This window comes from Pinus tabuliformis, chromosome 3_1 (assembly GCF_031772625.1).
Source record: "Pinus tabuliformis cultivar Carrire ecotype Pingquan chromosome 3_1, CPIR1, whole genome shotgun sequence".
In the NCBI taxonomy this organism is placed as follows: Eukaryota; Viridiplantae; Streptophyta; class Pinopsida; order Pinales; family Pinaceae; genus Pinus; species Pinus tabuliformis.
In genome coordinates this window covers 138,921,295-138,948,712 of record NC_142301.1, presented here as the reverse complement: position 1 = coordinate 138,948,712, position 27,418 = coordinate 138,921,295, and the positions used below count along the sequence as shown (strand labels likewise).

At 37.2% G+C, this 27,418-nt stretch overlaps 1 protein-coding gene across 1 annotated transcript in view; it reads left to right on the top strand.

Annotated features, from left to right (window-relative positions):
- The first annotated feature begins 6,178 nt into the window (after positions 1-6,178).
- Positions 6,179-27,418, top strand: part of LOC149186160 (proteasome subunit alpha type-2-B) — a 133,010-nt gene continuing 111,770 nt past the window's right edge. The window contains exons 1-2 of the mRNA XM_089410920.1: positions 6,179-6,393; positions 6,505-6,581. Coding sequence (XP_089267046.1) covers positions 6,353-6,393; positions 6,505-6,581 — 118 coding nt within the window. The 5' untranslated portion in view covers positions 6,179-6,352. The remainder of the gene's footprint in view (positions 6,394-6,504; positions 6,582-27,418) is intronic.

Genomic DNA, 27,418 nt, shown 5'->3' with positions numbered 1-27,418 from the left:
TGGATTGGGTTACTAGTTCCTGGATCCGTTGGTTGGGACAAACACTCTAGAGCCCTTGGTGGGTTGAGTTACTAGTCCGTGGCGCTGCAATTAGAACATACACTATAGAGCCTTGGAAGGTTGTGGGTTAGGTTACTAGTTCCTGGATCCGTTGGTTGGGACAAACGCTCGAGAGCCCTTGGTGGGTTGAGTTACTAGTCTGTGGAGCTACAATTAGAACATACACTCTAGAGCCTTGGAAGGTTGTTGGTTGAGTTACTAGTTCCTAGAGCCCTGGACAACTTGTTTAGAGACCGATCTTGTTGATGTTAATGATTTTTGGACTATATAGGTAGAATCATTATGGTTGAGGTTGAGGTGGTTTGGCCTCTGGAAGCACTGGTTGGTTTTGTTTAGGTTTATTCCAGGAGATCCCACATTCATGCTTGGAATTTGGCATAGGGGTGATTGGCTGAAAGAGATATTTGGTTCAGCCCAATCTATGGTTGGGTGGTATGTGGAAGTCCTTGACTTGGTTGGCTTTTGCATATGTTAATAAGAGTGATTTTCCTTTTGTGATCTATGAGCACTTGTACTGGCTATCATGTTGACATTAAGGTTGATTTTCCATGGTTTCCATTTTGTTTATATGCTGGTTATATGATGTATTTTATTTATGGCTATTTACATGTTTTGATAAGTTACTCAATGGTTGATGAATTCATGGGCTAACAAGTGTGGTTGCAACTAGCTTGAGAGGGCATTGAGCCTTCTTGAATCAGTGAACATATATGTATTTATGACCTACAGGTACTATGTACACAAAGTGTTTGTATAAATGAGTAATTTGGACCTCCAACTTCTTGGGATCGTAACTTTGGCATACAATATCTGTTTGACTATCATAATACATGGTTTCGAAGATTTCCACGAGGAGGCCAAGAAAAGAAATTTGTAATATAAAATTGGGCACTTTTTTGTTCTCTCTGATTTCCCTGAAAATGTCGTTTAGGCCCTCAAAATGGCCTCAGAAGTTTAGAACCCGAAAAACTACCAAAAATAGAAAGTTGTGTTAAATTTAAGGAAACTGAATTGAAAAGAAATACTATTGGGTCAATTTAGGCTGATAATAGTGTGATCATGTGTCACTGGGTGTTTGCAGTAAGTTATGGACATGTGGACCCCATTTTCCACAAGTGCATCTTGGAAATCGGGTAGCGCATAATAACTCTCATCTCATGTTTACCCTGGTGAGCAGGTTAAAGTGGGTAATATGGGGTGAGGAGGTTACAACACTGTGATGAATGTGACCACCTTGTGTCACTTAATAACCATGTTGATTCAATTGCTTATAATTTAGTCCTTTTATTACTACCTTGACCACTTTTTGGAGAAATTCAACTTAATGGGTTTTCACCAACCTTGTTGAATTTTCGTTGTTAACCACCATCACAATGACATTGAGTACATCAAAATAAGTGATCACTAAACATCTCATTTTAACAAGCAAATCCTTGATTATTTCCCTTTAAAAGTATTAATCTCATTTTAACCAAAAAATACTTGATTATATCCCTTAAAAGTATAAAACCTTACCTATGATTGTCTTTTAAATATCCATTCAGAATTGGATTAATCCCATCGTTTTATCAACCATAGTTGCCCTAATTACACTCTTAATTCATGAAAAATTGGTCCTAGTTATTCATTTGAGTTCAAGTTATACTTATTTATCTCGATAAAAAGTTTTATAAGAAAGGAGATTTATTGTTTGCAGTCCATGTGTTTTATATTTCCGAGAATAATAAAGGTCTCAATAATAAGAAATTATATTTTCCCTTAAATCCTTCTATTTGTATGATAGTATATTTTTACCGATTTTCGATAAAAGAAAAAGATAAAAGATCGTCTTATAATAATTTAAAATTTTCATCATTAAGATAAAGGGTAAAACATTCTATCAAGGTCCACTTAGATCATATTGGTTTGTTGCTTATGTGTTAAGCACCTTTGTTGGTGAAGGGAATCACATTTTATGAGGTCAAACACTTTCTTCCCTCACACTTAAGGGATCTATACCTGCTAGAATTCGAACTTGCATTTTATGTAGGACAATGCCCCTTCCTAACCACTAAACCACAAATCAAATTTATGGGACACAGAACGTGTGCTTAATGTGGCTCACCAAAGTTCATTTGTCTTTACAAATTTCTGTAATAGAAATGAATTTGATTGGTGTAATAATGAGTCGTTTTCTTAATATCCCTATCATTCTACTGCTAAAATTTCTTATATAAGTCCATTGCAAAACTAATGCATTTGTTCTAGTTCCTACCCTATTGACTTTATTTATGGGGTTTCTTGTTTGCTCAATCTCTCTAATGTAACTAGTTTATAGATTTTGAGCTTAATCATTTTATTTATTTCAGATCATTTGCATGTGTTATCTTTCTATGTTTCATCTCTGATTGCGAGTTATCTCTTCTAATGGGCTCTTATGTAGGACATGATGGAAGGTTTATGACATTATTGATACAAATTGTTGTATTATAAAATATGCAATTATGAAGCAATACAATAAAAATTGTAGTCAAACATGTGATTTTCCCAACAATAATAGAAATTTCACCATAAAAATTTAATTCATACTCGCTATTATCAACCAATATACACCAATAAAGGAACATATGTCTATAATGTTATAATTGTCAACTTATCTTTCAAAAACAATTAAATATTAAAACAATATTTTAAGAATTAATATCACAAATTTAAGTAGTAACAAATTAATTCTTAGTCACAAGTATCAACTAACAACATCGACACTTGTAATGTCATAATTTTTAGCTTTTAATGTCATAAGTTCAAGCTTTTGAATTATTGTAGAAATCCTTAGATAATAGCTAGAACAACGCTTTTGATTGTATGAATAGATAAAATTACAAATGTTTTAAGATGCCAATACTTTAGGTGTTTCTATGGTATTGAGAAAACGCCTTAGATGGACACTTGTCAATTGTTAGAGAAGAACATGGGTGCTTAACAATTACCATAAAGGATCATGAAATTGGGTAAGCTAGTGGTTTTAACCATTAATAATGGATAAAGATATATAGAGAATTTTTTTAAAGAAGTTTCTTATGGAATGGATTAGAGCAAGAGAGAAAGATAAAGTTTAATGGATTAAGTTTCAAAGTCACCACACATTGATTTTTAGAATTGTTACTTGGAAGTATGTGTGACCTCTAAACAATTTAGTTTGATTTTTTTTTTGGGTTGTAATCTAGTTTAAATTTTATATTAATGCTCGAGAAAATATATACATAGAGAGAGATTATTGGTTTGCCATTAAGGAAATCAAACCATCAACAAAAGTGTAAAGCTATTGTCCACACTATTTCAGTGAGCTCTCTAGGTCTTGGGATATACAAAAAAGGGGTGTGCGTGAAAATAAAACAATATATAGGTCTAATGCTACTTATAAGGGCATCAATAGTGCCTCTTGCAACAAAGAACAAAAAATGAAATGCTATAGACCTGGGTATAGTGAAGATTAAGTAGAGGGGGGAGTGTCTACTACAATTAGAGCTTACCCAATCATATTATCAGGTACAATAAATTCTAGGTTTGCAACTCGTTTGGCCAATGGAAAAACTTTTTGATCCTCCCCTTTGATTTTGAAGTTGAATTGCATCCAAGTGGAATATAATTTATTGATCGGCCTCATTCTTTTCCTTTAGGAATTTTCCCATGACAACCTTTATTTGCTAGTACAAGTCCACAATTTGATAATATTTTGTCTTTCTACCACGAGTATTGCTCATGTCTATTATCTAGAGCCCAAGGCCCACTTCAATTTCAACATCGGGGATGAAACCACACTCCATATGTGTCTCTTCATTGGTTGATTCAATTTCTTCATGAACGACCTATCATATTTGACTATGGAAGGTTGTTGTTAAGGATTCAAATCCCTATTAAGCTCACAAGATGACCTGCTAAGATTGACCACAACTGTAGCAATCTAAATCCCTATGTGTCATAGTAATAAGCTAGAGATGAAGAATTAACATTTTCAACACTCTGACGAAAAAGGTAAGAAACCACCCATGGGAGGCCCCCCTTCTCTTGGAAACCAATAATCTTGACAATAACAAAGAATGCATAAGGCTTATGAGAAACCAACTATTAGAGCTAACTCAAACTCAGGGTGAAACCCTACAATGGCTCAAGTGGTAGGTTAAAAACTTTCCTTTGTGCATTTCTTCCTCTTGTAGTGTATTTGTGTTAGGGAAAGAGCACCATAATTTTTTAACATAGCCAATACATAATTAGTTATCATGTCCAGAAAAATAATTAAGACTATTATAAGTATAACTCATGCACTCATGTCTGTGATTGGATGCATGCTGTGGTAGGTTGGAGTTGCACCTATCTATGTTCTCACAACCCAAGGAAGATGGAAGTGATGGCAATAAATATTCATTGCCCATAGTTAATCACTACCCTATCACGCCATCTAGGGGAACAAGTTTGTTTGATGTTGAAAGAAGTGCAAGACTTTAATTTGCTTGCGATATCTTAAAGTGTGTTGTCCCATAAGAATTCATAACCCCCTTAGAAAGCACCCTTTGTAGTGTGTAACAACAATAAGGTTATATGTTGTCACAGGAAGAGGCAAATCTTCACCATCATATAAAATATTTAATGTGCAAGGTTACATGGAACCATGAGGAGGTCAAGAGTGAGTGATATATATCCTACAAGGTCATTATCAAGGTCTCAAATGGGATGTACATGCTTCTAGTGTGCCCAATAGAGTTAGTTGAGTGGCTTTAGGCGTTCTAGTTGCCAACTCTAAGGGTGTGATCTCAAAAAACAAAAAATATGAACATGAATCATGTTCTAAAGGAAAAGACTCAAACACTCAAAACAACATTGAGTTGATGATGGTTCTTAGACAACAATCTAACTAACTTCCTTTTGAACAAAAATGTCACATGTAGATGATTGTATGTACATATACATGCAAGCACCCTTTTCTTTTTGTTAGCTACTGTGTCCTTGACTTGTGGGATTAGCTTGTGGTCTAAAAAATGATGACTTAGGAGCATCTAAGCTATCAAAATCACCTGGGAATCACTATTGGCTTAGGCCACGCCAACCCTCAACATTGTTAGATTTTTTTTTTTTTTTGGCGTCTTCTCGCAACTACTACAAATTTAAACCTTGGTTGCCTTACAAAATGAAACCTAAAAATCCAATCGCTAGCAAAATTTGACTACATACAAGGACTTTTAACTTCAATATTTTTCTTTTAAATAACATTCTTATAACTAATATAATATAGTTATTTCTACTCAATGCAAATTTGAGGGAGGTCAAATAATTACAACATTGGGTTCTTATGGTGAAGAGCCATGTTTGAATCCCACAAAACATGATCAAAATATGATTTGTACATAAGAGAGATATACAATTCCAAACTTCTAGTCCATTAATAGACATGTGTTGGAATTGTTTTTACGACATAAATATCATAATTTAGAAGATGAAAATCATATTTTTGTTTTAATTATAGTATGGAAGAAAATTGATATTGCAAAAACAAGAACAAATTCTCTCAAACTTTATAGTGAAATGGGGAATAAACAAGTCTTCAAATGTTGTGGGCCAAAGAATTTGTCTATCTCTATAACACCAACAAGGTTAAAGATGAAAAATATTTTTTCTTAAAATATATTATGTAGATAAACATTAAATTGTAATTTCAAAATATTTATTATAATACCAACCTTCTTAACTTTTTAACTCATCAAAATATATTAATGTAATAATATTCTTCTAGCCTTGAGGGTTAGCTAAATGAGTCAAGTTCCCATTGCTAAAACACCTTGCTAATAAGAAGTTACTAGACTTACTCTCTAAACTTTCAGATAGATTTGCTCAAATATTTCCATTGAAAAAAAATAATATTCTTCTTATAACTATTCAAACACATAAATAAAATCTCAAAACAACCTAAATAATGTGACAAAGTAAACTTAATATCGATAAACACCAACAACCATTATAATTATAATCTCCAATCTCCCAAAACAATAAATTAAATTTGAAACTCCTCCTTTTCGAATTGAAATGGACCTGAAGGGCTCACACCATGAATCCACGAAAAAGGAAAAAGAAAAAACGTCTTGGCAGACTTTTAAAACATATATATATAAATGTAGAGCATAAACAGGGTCTCTGCTCGCTTGCTTAAGGACGAAGAAAGCTCCAACTATCATTTCACCTTCACAAGTATCGCCCCACTTTCTCCTCTCCTCCACACTACATTTTTGTTTTCGCAAAGGCAACAGGAAATTTAGGAGCTATGGGAGACAGTCAGTACTCGTTTTCGCTGACCACTTTCAGGTATCACTGAATGCTTTTATGATTTCTACTGCCAATCTCTTCCATCTTTTACTTACAGAGCAGAAACATTTTCTAATCTTCTCGATGTCTCTCTTACACGAACTCGTGAAGCCCATCGGGAAAGCTCGTGCAGATCGAGCATGCTCTAATGGCCGTCGGATCTGGTCAAACATCACTGGGAATCAAAGGTATTTCATCATGTTTTTCTTCAACAAGTGTCTAAGTCTTCACTGGTAGGATTTAAAGCTTTTATTTCAGCTTTTAAATGCTTTTATTTTACCCTTCTGTCTAGATTGTGTGAATGTAGGAAAGACAACGAGATTAGGTTATGATGGCAGAACTGTTGATTTAAGTGTTAGAGCATATCTGGAAATTCAGAACAGGGTAGGCATTAGAAATGCCATTTTTAGGCCTTATTTGCGACTCTCACACATTCTGCAACTAACTGAAGCAGTTGGATGTTTTATTTAACGGTGAGTATAAACCCTAGAAACCCAGCAACTTGCTGGGAATGCTCATTATAGAGAAACTGTGCAAAAAAGGTTTTTATAATCCTATTTATGGCTGGATATCTTCACATGTACTGACAAGCAATTGGTTTCGACAATCCGGAAGATGAATCTATCAATGATCACACCCAGTTCATTTCAGCTGGAAAAACATCATATCTAGTTGCACTCCTGACAATCCTTAATCTAAATACATACATGAAAAATGATGGTTGATGCCATTTGTTTTGGAGTAAAAGTGCCCATGTGGCAATATAAAAGAAACCATGCAACATAACAAATGCTGGCAGTTGCATAATTTTATTTGCAGGGTATTGTATAAAAATGAATGTGCTTAAGAACTATTGTTCGAGATCTGTTTTTAGGCAAATAGAGCACTATAAATAATATGTTTTTAGACAGATGGATGATATTAACCTGTTATGTCGAGGTGGTAACATATGGAGTTTAATTTTGTCGGGATTCGGGAGATTTTTTTTTTTTCATTTTCGAGAGCCAGGGCACGCGAAGGATAGCCAGGTCATAAGAATGACAACAGGGGTATAGGAAAGTAAGAAAAGGCATAGGGACCAGTGCACGTGAATGAGAGGTCGCACATTGAACCGGTACAGGAATGGGAAGCCTGAGTTTGGATTTTGCTTGCTCGCTGGTGGTCAACAGTAGAAATCTATTCGGACTTGTAAAAGTTTGTTGCTAAGGCTTGAATATTACTGTGCCTACTCACGGAAATGCTTGTGACTAGTTGTTTTCTTCCAGAAAGAGTTTTGAACAAGACAGAGAAACAGTTTTTCCGTGGTGATGTTTTACACGTTGAATTCCTATTGAGGGCAAATCTACAGCTGTTTTTTGTTTTGATTCTGTTGGCACCTGTCAATCCTGCAAACGAGTGCTTCTCCAATCCACATTGCAAATCTACCATTCTTTTGTCTTGATTCTGCCCGTCCCTGTTAATCATGCAATTGAGGGTTTTTCCATTCTGTATCTTGTTGAAAATAGTAGTGAGAAACTTTCCTTGATTTGTGCCTTAATCAAAGGGACCTTAACAAGTTTTTCCTTAGCATGCTCGAATTCCTATAAGTTAGGAATCAATTTCTATAAGTCAGGATTTCATTCCTATAAGTTAGGATGAATTCCTAAGATTTATGATAAGTCCTACAAATTAGGACAAGTTTCTATAATTTAGGATGGGTTCCTAAAAGTTAGGACGAGTTATGAAGCAGTTAAATAATGTGCTAAAGTTGAAGGCTGAGTTTCTTGTCTTCTAGTGCGAGTTTATTTGGGAAAAGGACAAGTGACTGAATCTCAAGTTCTAGAATTGAGATGAGATCATAGTTTTAAAATTCGGCTGATTTGAAACAGAAATGGCCGAGTTGATCCGTTTCATTGCCTAGAAATGTGACTCGGTGGAGGAAACGGTTCAGTAGGCCGAGTCATGGCTGACTTGGCCAACTCGGCCGCGTCATAACCAGCGGCCCATAACCCCATCAAAACAACGATTTGACTTTTTTTTAATGAAATTTTGAAGTGTTTGCTGATTGGTTTGGACTCCAATGTGTTTTATGAATTAGTTAAATGTTATTTGGGGTCCATTTCCCCCTCCCAAACCCTATTTAACACACTCAAATGCTCTCTACTATTGATATGCTATTCAAATTTCATGGTAATGTTAAATTCTTAAAGTAAAAGTGACATTCTCCTTAATCTTCATTTTCATCCTTTTACTTAAATTTTTAACATTACCATGAAATGACTCAGGATGTTTGAGAGTGGTTTCGGCCTCATTGGATTTCATATGGAGAAAGTAGAATTTTAGATTTCATTCAAAATCCAACAGGCTTATCAGTTTTTCAGGATTGGAGGATTGCAATGTTTCCATTGAATTTTGTCATGTATTAGGGTATGGAACTCGTATTTAATCAAGAGCACCATTCCCTCGATGTACCTTGATGTTAGTGACATTGGTTGTCGAACTCCTCTGGGATTCGCTCCAAAACCAAGAGCTTTTGAAAATGTCGCTCCCGCTCCCGTTTTCGCTCTCGCTCCCATTTTCGCTCCTGCTCCCAAGTAACACTGAGCCAGATGATGTTGGAAACTCTAGCAGTAGCCAGTAGTACTGGTCACAGACTTTTGTTGTAGAGGCCATTTATAGCCTTCCTTGGTTATGTGTTTTTGTTTTGATCTCTATATCATCATCGTGTATGTATTGGACAATGCACTGGGTGCCATTTTGATATAATGGATATATTCATGAGCCTACTTTGATCATATGTTGTCTTCTATCTATATTCTAATGCTGTGTGTTTGGAAACATGAATGAAAATCTTTAAAATTATGTGTTTTTATAAAAAATAAATATTTAATGTTTTTTTTTTTACAACGACTGAGTCATTGAAATTGAGTCGGCCGAGTCGATACCGATTCGGAGTCGGAGTCGGAGTCGGAGTCGACCCTCGGCCGAGTTGGAGTCGGAGTCGGAGTCGACCCTCAGCCGAGTCGGAGTCGGAGTCGGAGTTTTAAAACATTGGATGAGATGAGTTGCATGAGTTAGTTAAACTTAGTTAACATAATCAATCGCAAAATCAATTACCTAATATATAATTTGCCAGATTTAGCCATTCGAATTGTTTTAAAAGGAGGAACGAAGGCACAATTGTAATCATTATTGAGCACGAGTTTGTGAGCTCTTGTGAGGGAAACACTGTGCAAGAGGAGCTTGTGTGAGTATTGAAGAAGGAAGAATTGCCTTGGGAATGTGCTAGGATATAGGTGCTAATATCTAAGAAATAGGAGTAGCCGATGCACTAGGAAATAGGGGCTTATTTCCTAAGATTTGCGCAAGGATTTCGGAGCTCATCCAGGCAAGGAAAGAAGGCATAAGGATCAGGGCCCTTGCAAGGGTTTCAAGCTTAGTTCAAGTAGGGAGATCATTGTATTCTCTGTTGAAACTATATTGTATTGGAAGAGATCTATTGCTTATTCTTATTCAATAAGATTCTCAATCAAGAAGAGGGTTTTCCTAGTCGGTTCCCTAGAAAAAAATTTGTGTTGTTGAATTGTGTGATTGTGTATTTATTTCTGTTCCTATTTCGCTGCAAATTAAGTAGAGAAATTCTGTAACTATATGAAAAAAAGCTCGTTTTCAGATTGTTCATATCAACAGTTGCAGAATTTCGTGGATTTTGTACATGGTATCAGAGCAATGAACATAATCGACCAACACACACATTTCAGTTTTGAGAGATGGCTATAGCAAGTCTTAGAGATTAGGATAGACTTGATGGTGCCTTGAACTTTGGTGTTTGGAAAGTCCGGATGTCATTCTTGTTGGACGAGTTTGGACTGAAGGATTATGCAGAGAAAGGTGTTGCAAAACCTTCAGATCCAAACCAATTACGACAGTTCCAAAGGGAGATGGCCAAAGCCAAGAGGATGATCCTAGATGGACTCCGGGATCATATAGTTCTGCATGTTTTCGGTAAGGATACCACAAAGGAAATGTGGGATGTTGTTGTGAAGCTATACCAAGATCCATCTGAGAATCGTAAAATGATTCTCAAGGAGAAGCTGAGGGTCACCAAGATGCAAAAGGGTGAGAATGTAACTTCCTATCTCACTAGAGTTCAAAATGTTCGTGATGAGCTAGCAGCTGTAGGAGAGAAACCAAAAGACAATGAACTGGTGCGAGTTGTTATAAACGAGTTTACCAAGGAGTGGGATACTTTTGTTCAAGGGATTATTGGATGAGATAAACTGCCAGATTGGGAATGCCTGTGGAGTGATTTCACTCAGGAGGAGCTCAGACTCAGTCTTGTCGAGAGCAGTAGTGGCAAGGGGTCAAAGGTTGAGAAGGAAGAGGAGAATTTTGCTCTTGCAGGTAAGCTAGGGGTAATTTCACTTACCAGATTCCCTTTAGAAAGATTGGATTGTTTCTAGAAGATTGTAAAAAGTGTGATTTATGACTTCATGGTGTCTAACCATCTGTCACCTAAATAGAAGCTATAATGAAGGATGTGCATATTATTAGTAAGTTCCTAGATCAGTGATATCCTCTTCTTTGTTAATTTTCCTTCACAATGATCTCATAACTTGTAATATCCCTAGGGGATTTTGCCCATTAGGGTTTATTAATTCATGAGACATACACTACCAATTTACAATATTCATTCGACTTCAAGCATAGATAACATAGAGTACACAATGATGCAGAGAATAGTAAACTTGACAGAATACAGTAATTTAATATACCAGTCAGCCACTAGGGCTGCTATACCTGTAGTTCGAAGTAATAAACAATTACTGTCTACCAATACAAAATATCCACTTCAGAATCTACAGCTGAAATCAACACTAATAATCTTCTAAATTCTTGACCAACTCACAGACTGATTATTTTCTGGACCTCTACCTACTAGGGATTGGCTGTTTCCAATCTGTTTGATACAAACCTGCCAATCCTTGTTGCCAATTAGTTCACAGGACTAGAAGAATGCCCAGAATGCCTAGCGGAGCCTGCTACTTCAATCCTCCCACGAGGTATTCAGGCTGGCCGAATCACAGAGTTGTACAGTTGGTATTCATTGTTTAGGGAGCCTGAACTCTCTCTCTGCCTCAGAAGGCGGACTTCTTGTAGCCTCAAGTAGGCTGCTGTACTAGATTCGCTGTCCAGCAACGCCCAAAATTAGTGCTAACTGCGAGAACCCTTAAAGATTCTCGCTACCCTAATAGATTCTCGCTACCCTAATGCACCTGTAAGATGGGACGTCTTGCTGAAGTTTGTCTTCTGTTGTGTGAGCCCTGATCAGGGTGCTGCAAGGCACACCCTCGCTCAGCCGGACATATCTCTTTTAATATTCCGCAGGGAACCCTTGGCATTGATGGTCACTACCCAAACTTGCGCTACAACAATCTCCGTCCAAGAGCCTCCACCTGCAGATCTCAGTCATTCGGCCACAAGACTAGACGTGATCCACTGCTTGGTTTGTGAACCTTCTGGGCTTTGCTTCGACTGGACAGACCCTGGAAGGGTCTTGGCTGCTCAAAGACTACCATACTGTCTCAGAAACCACTTCGGTGCCTTAGGAGAATCACAGTTCTTCACAGAAAACCACATGGAAGATTTCCGCTGCTTGAAACAGGAAATACCCACAGAAAACTTTGACCTTGCTAGCCAGACATATTAGAGTGGTTACAAGAGAATATGCTGTGTGAGGGCCCAGAACAAATAAAAAAGTGACTAGCTATGGTGGGTTCACCTCCATTGAAACTAGACAAAGGAGAAAAGGGGTCTTGAAACCCTCAGAGCCTCAGGATCAAGAAAACAGAGAGAATTCAATCCAATTCAATGATCAGAAAATGATTCCGTCTCTCGTTTATTTATAGATTCTTCATGGGGTGTTTCTCTTCCTTAATCTAATGTGAGGGGTTCATGTGCAACCACCAATTTGGGCTATTTGCCCCAGCTACTCCAAAATTTACCCAATGTTGCCCCAAAACATTGGATAATGGGTTTCCCCCTTTATCAAAGACTATAGCCTATGGGGTTGGATAGGCTACTTCGTCCTCCCTTGAGCCATTAATCCATAGTGGACATTATAGCGCACCCCCCCCCCCCCTTCCCGACATTGCTTGTCCCCAAGCAATGGCAAACCTGGGTGCTGCAAAACTTGCCCTTCTATCTCTAGGAATGAGAATTCCTCTTCAATTTTTACAGCATCCTTCTTTAGCTTTTGTATCCCTATAATTAACATGCTTGTGAGGGATGTCATCATGTCATAGCTGCTGATTTCACTTGCCAAATCACAGGGGAAAAGGGTACAACTGTGTGCTACTGCTGAAGTAATTTTCATTTCAGATGAAGTTCCTCCCTTTGGCATAGTAGTAACCTTCAATGGCTTTAGCAATAAATTTTAGGAAGTTGATCCTCTTTCTGGTGGTAATAAGTTCACAATAGTTTCCACTAGCTGGCTGCTGTCTCTGTTTCTCTGCTGACCCCACATCACTTGAAAGTGACCCATTTCCATTTTTTAATGTGCTGTCTTCTATGCGTGGCTGGCCATTTAATAACTTTATCCTTGTGCAAATGAAAAACCCTTCAACCCGGGAGGGGTCAAAGACAATGCATCTCCATGCAGCTTTGCAATTACCAGACCATGGTAATAGTGATTTGGCAGCCTGTAATGCAATCATGGCACCTTTTTGTCTTCGAAATGAACTAAAAAAAAACCTCATTTTTATGAGCCAGCTCTCCCTTTTTTTTAACTTCTGTTATCCCAAGATATTTTGCAGCCCAGTGGACTGTAACAGCATTGTAGGTATTGAGTGCAGCAATGATTTCATAACATAATTTGGTAGTTAGCTGAAAGGCATGATGCTTGCTTTAGCAGCTTTTGCTATGAAACTTTGTAAGCAGTGACTTTTACACAAGATAGGAAATTTGTGTGGATAAAACTTCACATTTATGACAATTTCTGCTGCCATATATCTCTTTCCATGCTTTTTATGGTGCTTCTTACAGCCAATATGTCTTGTGCTCCTCCCCTTTATAAGACTACCATCAACTTCAGGAGAATCTGCTCCTGAGATTAGATTTGCGTTGGGTTCTTTGTAATCAGTCTTTGACCTGTTTTTGCCAAATGTTTGTTCCACATTTGTGCAATTCCTGGTTTGAGGGTGAGACTCCAATGTGACTTCAGCTGGTCTGTCCTGTGTAGTTCTAATGAGCTTTTCCTTGAGTGTAGATTCGGGGACAAAATATATCTGATCTTCATAGAAGAAGATCTCATCTTCACCTTGTACCAATGTTTTCAAACTCCGACTCCGACTCTGACTCGGCCGAGGATCGACTCTGACTCCGACTCCGACTCGGTATCGACTCGGCCGACTCGATTTCAATGACTCGGTCGTTGTAAAAAATACATTAAATATTTATTTTTTTAATAAAAATACATAATTTTAAAGATTTTAAACATAATTTTAAAGATGTCCATTCATGTTTCCAAACACACAACATTATAATATAGATGGAAGACAACATATGATCAAAGTAGGCTCATGAACCAATCCATTATATCAAAATGGCACCCAGTGCACTGTCCAATGGCAATACATAGTCAACTGTCATACATGATCAAAGACTCAAAACAAAAAACACATAACCAAGGAGGCTAGAAATGGCCTCTACAACAAAAGTAAACTGTGACCAGACTCCAGTACTAGTACTATTGGCTAGTAGCTACTGCCAGAGGAGCCAAGATCATGTCGATCAATCTCTAGATCATCATCAGAGTCAGACAGGGGGCCCCACGGCGCCTCCTCCTCCTCATCATCTCCAACTGCAACTCTAGAAGTGGTACCATTAGCAGGCTGTGCAATTGCAGCAGATGCAAGCTGAGATAGAGTAGATATGCGGTTGCGCTTCTGTCGTGGTTGAGCAGAGGAAGCACCTACAACTGGAGTCCTTGTTGGTTGTGAGACTGACGCTGGTGGATTGGGATCTGCATTCAACTGAACAACATGTTCAAGTTCAACTGATGTCTCGATATCTAAATCTAAATCAAGATCCTCATTAGGATCAAACTTTGCTGGACGACTCTCCACTACCCAATTTGATGTTGGATCAATGTCTTCCAACATAATGGGATCTGAATCAGGTCGTTTGTTCAGCAATTGGTTTCGTCTGAGCCGGAAGTTGTATTGGACATAAACTAGATCATTTAACCGTTGTTGATCCAAACGGTTTCTCCTCTTTGTGTGAATCCTCTCAAAGACAGACCTGCACTCACACCCAGTTGCACTGCAAGTTTGACTCAAAATACGAATTGCAAACCTTTGCAATTCAGGACAATGGCCACCAAAGGCCTCCCACCATTGTGCTGCAAAAAACATAGGAGTGTAATGAGTTAGCTCAACAAAATTACAAATTATATCTAACTTTCAAATTATAAACGATTTAACAAACTTAAAAAAAAAAGTAAAACTATTAAGAATTTGAAAATTGAAAATTTTGTTTACCTGGCTCATCTGCTTCTCTTGCAATCTTTGCTAGGTTCTTCCCAAAGGTACCCGAGGCATTGTTGAAGGTTGTGACCTGTCGGTGTATCTCCAGCTGATCAGACTCCAATGGGATCATGCGATCAATGCAATCAATCAGTCCGTCTCTGACCTCCCCCCTCAAAAGCTCCTGACTCCTTAGCTTTATAATGATACCGCGGGTTCAAAAAATACCCAGCTGCATGTATAGGGCGATGGAGTTGATTGTTCCATCTTTCACCAATGATTGCCCAAATGAGCCCATACTTTGCCACTCTATCCCCGTATATCGTCTTTATTTGCTCCTTTGCTTGATCCATAGCCTAATAAATGAAGCCCATAGCCAACCTTTCCCCATCCACCAACCGCAACACCTTAACTAGCGGCTCAGCAAGCTTCACAATCTTTGCTGCCTTTCTCCAAAAAGTTTCTTCATAGACTTTCTTTTTCAATTCTTTGCCTTCCGGTTTGTTAGACCAATTGCTTTGATTCCATTCATCACTGGAAAACATCTTTTGCAAGTTTCTATGTTGGGAAAGCATAGATTGCAATGTCAAAAAATGAGTAGCAAATCTAGTGATGGCAGGCCTAATAATATCCTTGCCCCCAGTGTGTTTCCTCAATGTATGATTGTAGATAAATTTTGTTATGCTTTTGGCATGATCTATAGTGTTTTTGACCCAATCTATTTATCCAATATCCTCAAGCATGAGGTCTATGCAATGTGCAGCACATGGGGTCCAAAAGATGGTCTTGTGTTTTTCCTCTAACAGTTTACCAGCAAGAACATAGTTTGAGGCATTATCTGTGATGACTTGAACAACATTAGCCACCCCCACCTCCTCAACAACCTGATCGAATAACTGAAACAACAAGTGGCCATCTTTTACCTTATCAGATGCATCAACTGATTTTAAAAACATGGTTCCCCGTGGGCAAAAGACAAGAAAGTTTATGATGGTACAGTTTCTTTGATTAGTCCATCCATTTGACATGATGGTACATCCTGTTCTTGCCCATGAGTCCTTGAACTCTTTCAAATACTCATTAATGGATTGAATTTCTTTCTGCAAACGCTACCCCCTTAGCTCATGCATAGTAGGGCCTTTGAAGCCTTTTCCAGCAACATGTATGGCATCAAACATAGGCTCATAATATGGTGAACGAGCAGCATTAAAGGGGATATCAGCATCATACCACCATCTAGCTATGTACTCACAAGCAGTCTCCCTCAATTCTTTCTTCCAATGGTCATCTAAAGTGGGCTGCATTTGACTTTTACTAACTTGAGGACCATGTGCATCTGATGGAGAGGAGGGAGTGAAATAACTTTTGATAGTCACATCACCCTTTTTCATTCTACCCTTTCCCTTATCTTGAACAGAACCAAAAGAGGGAGGAACATATCGGAAGGGGTTGGATGTATTAGTTTGAGGGATAGAGGAAGAACCCTCAAAATCATAATTGGGGTTGGTAGCCATCATTTTTTGTATCTCCCTTCCTCCCAATTTCAGCCTGTATGTCTCTTTGCCTAGCCTTATCTTCTTTAAATTTCTCAAAGCTTGCCAACAATTGCTTCATAATCTCCCCAATTTCTGGTGAGGTACATGGAGTAATTTGACCTCTAATCCCTGCCAAGTGTTGTTTCAGCCTATTAATGCCCCCAGGACCTTCCTTAATTTTCCTATGGCAAAATTTGCATTGCATTTGACTATCAACCATTTCAACATATGCCCAAGCAGGATCTCTCGCTCTAGGTGCCATTTTTTGACTAGGAAATGAAAGCAAACAATCTGAAAATGAAAAAAAAAAAAACATTGATTCAATGTTCATTTCTTTGACAAAAAACATTCTCTAGGCTTTCTAGATATGCACCTAAAATTTAATAAGCAAAAACAGATTTATAGAGGTGAAAAAAATACCTCTAGGCACAAATTGCCTCCTCAAGCTTGCTCCAAGAATCAGCTCCTCAATGCTGCTCCAAATGGCTGCCCAAGAAGTTCCTCACTCCAACTACAATGCTTGCCCAAGACTCCTCACTGTTGCTCCAAAAACAAGCTCAAGAACTGCTCACTAACTCTCAAAGGAGTTCTCACTCAAATGCATGAGATGGCTGTGAGAGAATGAGAGCATTTGAGTGTGTTAAATAGGGTTTGGGAGGGGGAAATGGACCCCAAATAACATTTAACTAATTCATAAAACACATTGGAGTCCAAACCAATTAGCAAACACCTTAAAATTTCATTAAAAAAATGTCAAATCGTTGTTTTGATGGGGCTACGGGCCGCTGGTTATGACTCGGCCGAGTCACCCATGACTCGGCCTACCGAACCGTTTCTTCAACTGAGTCATACTTCTGGGCAACGAAACGGATCAACTCGGCCGTTTCCGTTTCGAATCGGCCGAATTTTAAAACTATGCCTTGTACCTATCATCATGGATGAGTCTGTCCAACAATTCACAGGGAAACTTATATTTGGAGTATTCTACTAAGAGTTGGGCTCTCCAATCTCTCAAGAATGTGCATATGTCATGTTCAACGTCCTCTTTGCATTCCAGCTCGTAAGCTTGTAAGTTGCTACTTGACAATCTGGGGCTTGTACTCCTGCAAGATGCCATGCAAAATACATCATTCTACGTAGGCATGACCTCCATTTGCTTAGTTGTTACAACTCGGGGGCCAACATTGGTCATGCCTCCTAGTACTACCTTGTTGTCATTTGGGTCTCCGAATTCCATTTCCATCATTTGGTAGATCATTACGAATCTTCCTAACAAGTACAACCATTGTACTCCCAAAACCACATTAATATATGCCAATTCAATCACATAAAATCATCAGTAAGTGTATAATTACCTAATGTGATGCTCAAATGTGGAACTACCTGTGTGCATGCCATATTATACCCATCAATTGCCCTCACTTTGAAACCTTCAAATTCTTGGATATGCCTCTCTTTACCACCACTGCTGCATCAATGAATTTGTACGTTGCTCCACCATCAATCAATGCTATGATTCATTGTCCTTGTATGACACCGTTGATTTTGAAGATGCGATATTTAGGGACTCCTAAGAGGGTGGCAATAACACCACCTTCACTTTTTGGACGTGGCTTCTTGTCTCCCTTAGCCTCTTACAGGCTAGGTCACATGGTTCGGGTTCGAGTTCTAGTTCGGCAATGATTAGGTTCAATTCGAGTTCAAATTATTTAATGAGGTTCAGATGAGGTTCACCATTAGTTTTGGCTATATATATTTTCTATATAATACATATATTAAGTTTAAAATGAAATATAGGATAAAATAATGAGATATCAACATCAATAAACATAAAAAAACGCTATATCTATGGACTTGGTTTGATGAGGTTCGCCGAACCTCACAATTTTTTGAAGGTTTGCCAAAATTCGAACCTCATGAAGTTCGATGAACCTTGTGACATGGCTTACAGGGGTCGTACTTCTTCAGAAATGCTAGGCTCCTTGCTTGGTGCTGGTGTCGTGTCATTTCTATTGTTGCTATTAGACACTACTTCAATGTAGTGAATCTTTCCCTTTCCCAAACATTAATGACCAGGTTCCCATGGCTCTTTGCAAGTGAAACAAAGCTTCTTTCTTATAAGCTCGTTTCAAGTTTCTTCATCTAACTGATCCTTCTTGGTGTCGTCCTTTTGAGATGTCTTCTTGTCCTTGCCCTTCGTAGTGATTTGTGTTATGGGTGGAGTCTTCACTTTTGGTGTTGCACCTCCCATATCTCGAGTCTTGGTGATGGCCTCCAACAATGTGGTAGGTTTGAAAGCCTTGAACCACCTGTGCAATGGTTCAACTAGACCTTCTACAAAGAGCATAACAACCTTTGTTCAAAAATCTTTGTCACCATGACCGCTAGCTACTAGAATTCTAAGATGTAGGACTCCAACGACCTAGTCTGCTTGAGCTGTGCTAGCCCTCTAAAGTTTATATAAGGATCCTTCTGATCAAAACGCTCTACCAATCTTCGAGTGAAGTCCACATATGAAGTTATGCTGGAGTGCCCCAATGGGACCAATCCATGGTACCATCATTCATGTGCCTCCCCTTCCAAATTTAATGTGGCAAATTGGATAGTGTCTATTTCTTGCATGGGATTGAGTCGGAAATAGGTGTTCAACTTTTGTACCCAAGCCCTTATTGTTCATTTAGATGATCCATCTCTTGGAAAATGTAACTAGGTTCGGTCTTCATAATTATTCTTGTACTTGTATCATTATGTATTTGATGTAAAAAGAAAAAAGAAGTTTTTTTTCATTAGATAAGCATGTTCTTCATGCTTCTAGGATTCATTTAGTCAAAGTCCCATTTGGACTTCTTAAGGAAAAACAAAAGAATTTAAAAAAAATGTAATTTTGGTCAATTCACAAGCCAAGTGAGCGCTCCTGGATGACAAGTCGGCTCACTGATGTTGAGAAATCCATTAGGGCAACATTTATTCTTGATTTCTCTTACTTGACATTTACTTGTGATATTTTATTTGTCTTATGTTAATTATATTAGTGTTCACATCATCAAATAAATGCCAAAACATGAAGATCACAATGAACATCAGATGTAGGCACTCAGCCAGGGCGAAACCCCTATAAAGGGGAAAACCTAGTGAAACTCTTCCACTAGTAGATTCAGATCAAATTTGAGACAACCAGGACTCAAGAGTCAAGACCAAGACAAATGACCTCCTTTACTCCACCAAGTCAAATTGATAAACATCAAGTCAAAGGAAAACATCATACAGATTGGTGTTTCGATTTATTTCTTCGTTCTTTGTGCAATCATTGGTCTCCTGTACATTTTTGGCCCTGTAATATTTCAAAGAAATTCGCACCTTGTGACAGAGGTTTATTAATATCAGTGCTTCGCTTTGCCAACTTCTCTTCTAGGCATAGGATAGGTTCTTCCTTCGTTTGCTTCTTACTTCTGAGCTATAGATCGAAAAAATGTTCCCACTTCCTCCCATAGACCGAGTGCACTTCTGTATTTATAGTAGTTCGAGTCTCCAACATGAGGCTGAGTCTTACTTGAAGCTGACTTGGTGGAAGAGGAGAATATACATAACAATAATTTTTCTTTCTTGACACAAAGATCCCAAGAAGGGTCTATATAATAATAATAATGATAATGAATCAAAATATAGTCCTAGAAGCCTACAATGGAGGCTATACCTATTGACCATTGACCCAAGCATGAAACTCATGCTTTAATAAGTCAATTTCTTTTTCTTTCTTTTGACGAATACAATTATGAAGACCGACACTAGCTACATTCTTCAACACTCCCTCTTAAATAGGGAGGTATTCATAATTACATATATACAGAGGTATATGGAAGATCTCAAAATGATATGTTCTACGAAGAGTCGTAGCACACATAGTGCTACAAACTAGATACTTAACCATAGTATCTAATCGGGTGGGACTAAGATGTGTTCCAAGCTTTAGCCACTATAGGTACCATCAGGCTTCAACTCTAACACCAACCCAGGGATCTAGGTATCGTATCTAAGGTTGGAGCTCCACAAGACTAACGATACCCTCCTACTTCGGGATCTATACATCATTGCAGGCTGACCATATGTTCTCCCAAGCATCTTGTCGCCCCAAGATGATTTATCTCTCCTTATCAACTAAATCAAATATATCCATTTGTCCAAGCATGCTTCAAAATGATCAACCTTCTTATGGAGAGATCCTGCACAATCATAACCCCAATTAGTAACAAACTTTCAAATAAATATATGTTAGCACAAACCTCTGGGGTCTTCAATCATTCTAATGCTTCTTAGGTCATCATTAAATTATCCAAACACATTTCGACGAAAGCTTCCTTTTTCAACAACATCGAACTCAACACTTTCCAAAACAGCCAATTCTTGTTCATAACTTCACTAGTCACAAATAATCATCTGTAGTGCTTTTAGTCATTCTCTGATCTTATTCTCGCCTTATTGATATTGTTCATATTTCAAAGATCATGTTCTTTTTCACAGTATGGAGGATATACACTTTCATCCAAGCTCCCTCTTAATTTAGGAAGATTAACAACTTTATTCTTTCAACTATACAAGCTCTTTCTTTCACATTATAATTGGAGAACTTCAACGTTTCAAAACTTCATCTAAGGCAACAAGATCATCTATTCATCTTTAATGTCATCATTATACTTACAACTCCTCTTTTCCATCATGCTCATCATCAAGTCGCCTTTAATTATGAGGTAGATGAACTTCTTTGAAGATAGTGTACCTGCAAATCTTCAACAAGTACATCCATGTACAAATATACAGAAACATCAAGTTATTTTTATCAAAATTATTAGAACAATCAGGCTTTAGATATCCAAAACCTAAACCTAATTAGGTTCATAATCAATAAGGGTTACATCTTTATATTTTGGACTTTAACAACTTTTCTAGGGTTTTGTTACAAACCCTAGATTCCATTATCGAGACTTAAAGCCATAGATATGATCAAGTTAGCAATCATTACATCTAGGGATTCAATACTATGCCTTAGAATTTCATGTCAAACTTTACTAGAGTTATGATACAAAACCTAGACTTCATCAATAAAAGGATATCGACAATTAAGTTAGCATACTAGCATTTCATATCTAGGCTATGTTCGCCAGGAAACGTGGGTTCGGGGATGGGTACAGAGATGGGTGCAGGGATAGGTGCATCAATTTTTGAAACAAGGTATGTAGGTTCCTCAGGGGTATATTATAATTTATATATATTATATATTTTATAGATTATAATATACATGACTTTTGAAATCTTCCAACTTACATGTTAACAATTGTTTAAGTTGAAACCTAACAATTTGATGCTCATCTATAACACTGGTTGGTAGACTAAAATCCTTTTAAAATACACATACATTTTGTTATTAAGTTGAAACACAATGTTGTTAAGGTCTATAATAAACTTAATGACAGGGACGACATATTCATGCTAGAAAAGATGATTTGATTCCTATTAGTCAAAGAATACCTATAGATGACACTGACCTCTAGGAATTTCATTATTATCAGTACCTCAAGAAATGTTTCCAGATAACATAATGTCATCCTTCTGTCAATTCTTTCATGAACAACACTTTAGCTTATATATTTAGTGGACCTACTAACTACATCCCAGTAAACTATGAAGGCTAAGAAAAAGGTTTGCACTGAAAATAACATAACAACCCTTCCAGTACAATTCTACCATATTTAGATAAAAGTATGGTACATCGATCTAGCTGCATTAACCTGGCAATCTTCAAAGCCTAACTTCAACTGTAAAAATGTCATTATAGCGAACTGGTTAATTAAGGATGCATTGAACTTATTAAGTTATTTGTAAGCTACTCTTGGGCAGGAGGAGATTATCTTCCATCTGATATATCATATGGATATCCAATACCCAAATCATTTCTCTATCATTTGTTTGATACTGGAATTTTGAACTTCCATGAACTTATTCAACACAACGACAAGCCATTACTTGGAATGTGAGAAGAAAAGGATTTCTGGACAAAGGAAAATAAGCCATCAAGAACTCTCCTCACACTTCCGTCTTCGGGGTTCACGCACCCATTTTGGGGGTTCGATGAACCCGTTTACACAAAGAACCCAGCTCGAAGATATTGAGTACCAGGTTCTTCTGGGAAGTATCGGGCTCGTCTGGGAAGTACCCGTTCCAGCACCCAGTTCGTGGGGACGAGAACTCGGGATGGGTTCGTGAACCCATGCAACACAGTATCTAGGGTTTCATTATTGTTTCCTTATATCAACCTTTTACTAAGGTTTTATCGAAAACCCTATATACAAACATCAAACTACAAAATTAGATATATAACAATTTTTACTAGTCTAGGGTTTCGATTATACAGAAGTACATACACCTAGGGTTTTATTCCTAGGATCTTACATTGACTATAGCAAGGGTTTTGTCATAAACCACAATTTATCAAACCCTAAAAATCTAGGGTTTCATTATATAACAAACGCTAAAGAGGGTAGGGTTTTACCATAACATTACCAAAACCCTAAACATCAAGAGAGTAGGATTTCATCATGAGATCTAAGTTTTATCAGCAAACCCTAAGAAGACTAGGTTTTCATCATTAATGTTAACATACCCTAAGCGTCAAAAGGCTAGGGTTTTACAGTGAATCCTAAAGATTAGGGTTTTACTAAAGTAAACAAAAGATAGAGAATATAACAAAGGTTGATTTAATCTAATGATTAATCACCTTAAACAAGAATCTTAATGATTCAAAACCCTAGACATGAGAAAGTTAGTAATATAAAGCAAATTTCAAATGAAGAATATTCAAATCTTTTCATTTGATGAAGATTTGCAACAAATCAAATCAAACATACCTTGAGTTACTCTTTTAACAAACCTTGTAGGGTTTCTTTTGCAACAAGGGTTCTTCTATGATATAAGTCTTTTGAAGTCTTCCTTTGAATCTAGCCATAATCCTTATACCTACAAACTTAGTCTTTCCAAGGAAAATACAAGAGAGAGAATAATAATCAAAGATAAAGCTAAATTTATAGGAGATTGAAAATGATACTTATCTTTTGTGAGAATGTGAAAGCTTCTTCATAAAGAGCTCCCTCTTACTTTGAGCATAACATAAGATTAACATTTCTTTATGTACCTGCAACATTTACTTGACAAGTACTACCCAAAGTATACAAGTACAAGAATGTGATTACAAACTAGGGATTTTATATCCAAACCTTAAGTCATCTTTCAAGATATCAATTGTAGGGTTTCAAATTCAAATCTATACTTTACTGGATTACTTACAAACCTTAGACATTATGGGACACGATTCGAATAGAGAGAGAGTTTACATATATGCTATCTAATCCCTAGATATAATAAGAACTTGTAAACCCTAGGATCTTAAAACATTAAATTTTAATAAGTAAACATGCAATACATACCTTAGTCTTCCATGATAGAAGCGTATAACTCTCCTTGCAAACTGAAGACACATTGTTAGATGATTGAGACATAAAGAACAAAAAGAAATAGTACTTGCTTGACTTCCAAGGTTTCTTTCACAAGCTAGTGCGAATTGCCTTCTTTAGTATAGCTGATATAATCTTGTTGCTTTAATGTGACATGCTTCAATCTTCTTTTTCTGGTCCAATATTATTAAAAGAGATGAGGACTTGATCTCCTTCAAGTTGAAATTATTCGAATACTTGAGAGACTTTTATAGGCTCATTCAAAGATTAATATGACTCTTTTTTGAAGGTATGCTCACAACACAATTACTACTTATAATTTTAGGTCACTTTTGTGAAGCTTGGTTATTGTAAGGGTCCTACCTTTCCATGTAAATGAGTGTACAAATCTTCTTTCACTCTCTAGACACCTTATATATATATATATATATATATATGATCCCTGTAGAAAAAGGATGAGAATATATATATATATATATATATATATATATATATATATATATATAGATATATCATAGTTTTGAAAACCGTTTTTAAAAACCGGTTACTGCTTTAACCGGCCGGTTAGCAAGCCCGTCGGTCTAAACCTGCCAAAAAACCCGGTTTGAATGCCCATTTCTCCATTTTTTTGCCCTAACTGGTGAAAACCGGCCGGTTTAGGACGAAACCGACCGGTTTTAGGCACGCCCACCGTAAAGTTAAAAAAGCATATTTTTTACTGTGTTTCAGGGGTTTTGGGGGGAAACTAAGGGTGTTTCAACCCTAACAATGTTCATCCTTTTACTTAAATTTTTAACATTACCATGAAATGACTCAGGATGTTTGAGAGTGGTTTCGACCTCATTGGATTTCATATGGAGAAACTAGAATTTTAGATTTCACTCAAAATTCAACAGACTTAATGGTTTTCAGGATTTCATGGTTTGGGGGTAAACAATAAATGCAATCGGAGCTCCAAATGATGAGCAAAACTCCTGATCTAGATCCCATTGTGTTGGACGATATTGATCCAACATCAAAATGGGTGGAGGAGACTGAAGAACCTGTGTTTGAGGCTGATTTTGATATCGACATGGCTTTAGCAGGGGATGACAGAAATTATGTGGTGGCATCAGAACTAGGATCAGTAGCGGCATCAAGGAAAGGCAAAGAACCAATGGAAGGCACTAGTCATGCAGGTTGACAAACTTGTGCTTCCATTAGGTTCACTTCTAAGTTGCACGAAACGGGGAAACGGGTACGAGTTTCCGAAACGGGAAGCGATACGAAACGCGACCTCCCCAAATTTTGGAAACGAGGAAACGCGAATATATAGATATATATATATATATATATATATGTGCAATCATAAAGCATAAATGATACATTATAATTTATTACACTTAAACATTACGATTTAATTTACATCACATTTACTCATGAATGATCACATAATGAAAATAAAAATATCGGAATATCCAAAAGCAACCTTTATTATATATCCAAATCTCAAAATCAACCTTTATTTATATTAATATATGAGGCTGCAAGTACAATAAAGACTATAAGGCTGCAAGAGAGAGATCCAAATCAAGATTTTCTGCATCCACATCCCATTCTTTAGAAGGACCACTATTGTATTGGGAGTCTCCTCCTACATAGTCGAACGACCTTAGTGCTGATTTGATTAAATACATGTTTCATACCCTAGTACCCTACATGATCTTGATTATTGGGAGTTTCCCCTGCATAGAGGGCTTGGTTCTCTTGATTAAATACAAGTTCCATACCCTAGTACATGATAAAATCCAATGGAAACATTGCAATCCCTCCAATCCTGAAATCCTGAAAAACAAACAAGTCTGCTGGATTTTGAGTGAGATCTAAAATTCTACTTTCTCCATATGAAATCCAATGAGGGCGAAACCACTCTCAAACATCCTGAGTCATTTCATGGTAATGTTAAAAATTTAAGTAAAAGGATGAAAATGAAAAATAAAGGAGAATATCACTTTTACTTTAAGAATTTAACATTACCATGAATTGCATATCCCTAAATTCTAGAACATCCTGGAAACCCTAAAAAAATTAAAAAACAAATTAAAAAAAATTAAAAAACAACTGTTTTTTTGGGGAAACGTGGCTTGTATGGCCTAGAAACGCGTTTCCGGCCGTACGGCCACGTTTCCGTTTCGGGAAACGTGGCCGTATGGCCGGAAACGCGTTTCTAGGCCGTACGGTACGGGGAAACGCGTTTCGTTTCCTCTGGGGAAACGACCCCTAGGGCCACGTTTCCTGCAACTTAGGTTCACTTCTATTGTCATTGGTGGCATTGATACTGAGGTTGCAGATCAGGCTAAGGCATCCTCAGACTCTGAACCAGATGATGTCTATGTAGCTCCTGATGATGATCCTGTGTCTCGTAGTGGTGATGAACTTGATGATTGATCATGTGTACACTATAGACTTGTAGTAGGCCAATGGCCTCATAGCTTGCAGAATTGTTTTTGGACTTTATAGGCCATTTAGAGCCTCATTTCTTATGTATTTTGCTATTTTGTCGATGATATGTATTGCACTCGGTGCCATTTTGATATATTCACCTTTACATGGTAGATAAATGAGCAAAATTTGCATATTTTGTCTCTATTGGCTTGGAATCATGGTTTTACATCTTAAAAATAGTTTTGTTTCATTAAAAATTAATTATTTAATGTATTTTTTAAAAACCGGTTTGTTTAGACCAAACCAATCCTGGTTAGACCGGTTCCGGTCGGTAAATCGGTTCATTAGGTGGACCGGTCCGGTCACTGGTTCCGGTTTTAAAACTATGATATATATACAGATTCTCGTCCTTTTTATATAGGGATCTCAGCTCCTTTAATTCTGGGTTGTTAGTAGCTTTGTAAATACTAAATAGTCTTATAATGTTTTTAAATAGTTTGGTCTTGGTCTTTCTTTTGCAAGTTATAAAGACTAACTCTAACCCATGGAAAATATCTTGAAAATGTTGTTTGGTCACCTACAAAAATTTCTTTGATTTTAGATTACTGAAATGATCTTACCATGCACAAAACTTTGCTTTGGACTCGGCTCAAATTTTTAGCTCTTTTGGTTCCCCAACTGATGCTTCACGACTGCCTCTATTCCTTGTTCAACTATCTTAGGTCTGTGTCCTAATTTGCTGAGGTGTTGACTTATAATTAAGTCCAAAATTCATCTTTTTTAACTTGGTCCTTCTTCAGGGCTAGACATAATACTCTTGTTAACAATCAGTGATCTTCTTGGTTGTCTCTTATGCCATTGACCTTGGCTCTGATACCATGTTGAGAAATCCATTAGGGCAACATTTATTCTTGATTTCTCTTACTTGACATTTACTTGTCATATTTTATTTGTCTTATGTTAATTATATTAGTGTTCTCATTATCAAATAAATTCCAAAACATGAAGATCACAATGAACACTAGATGTAGGCACTCAACCAGGGCAAAACCCCTATAAA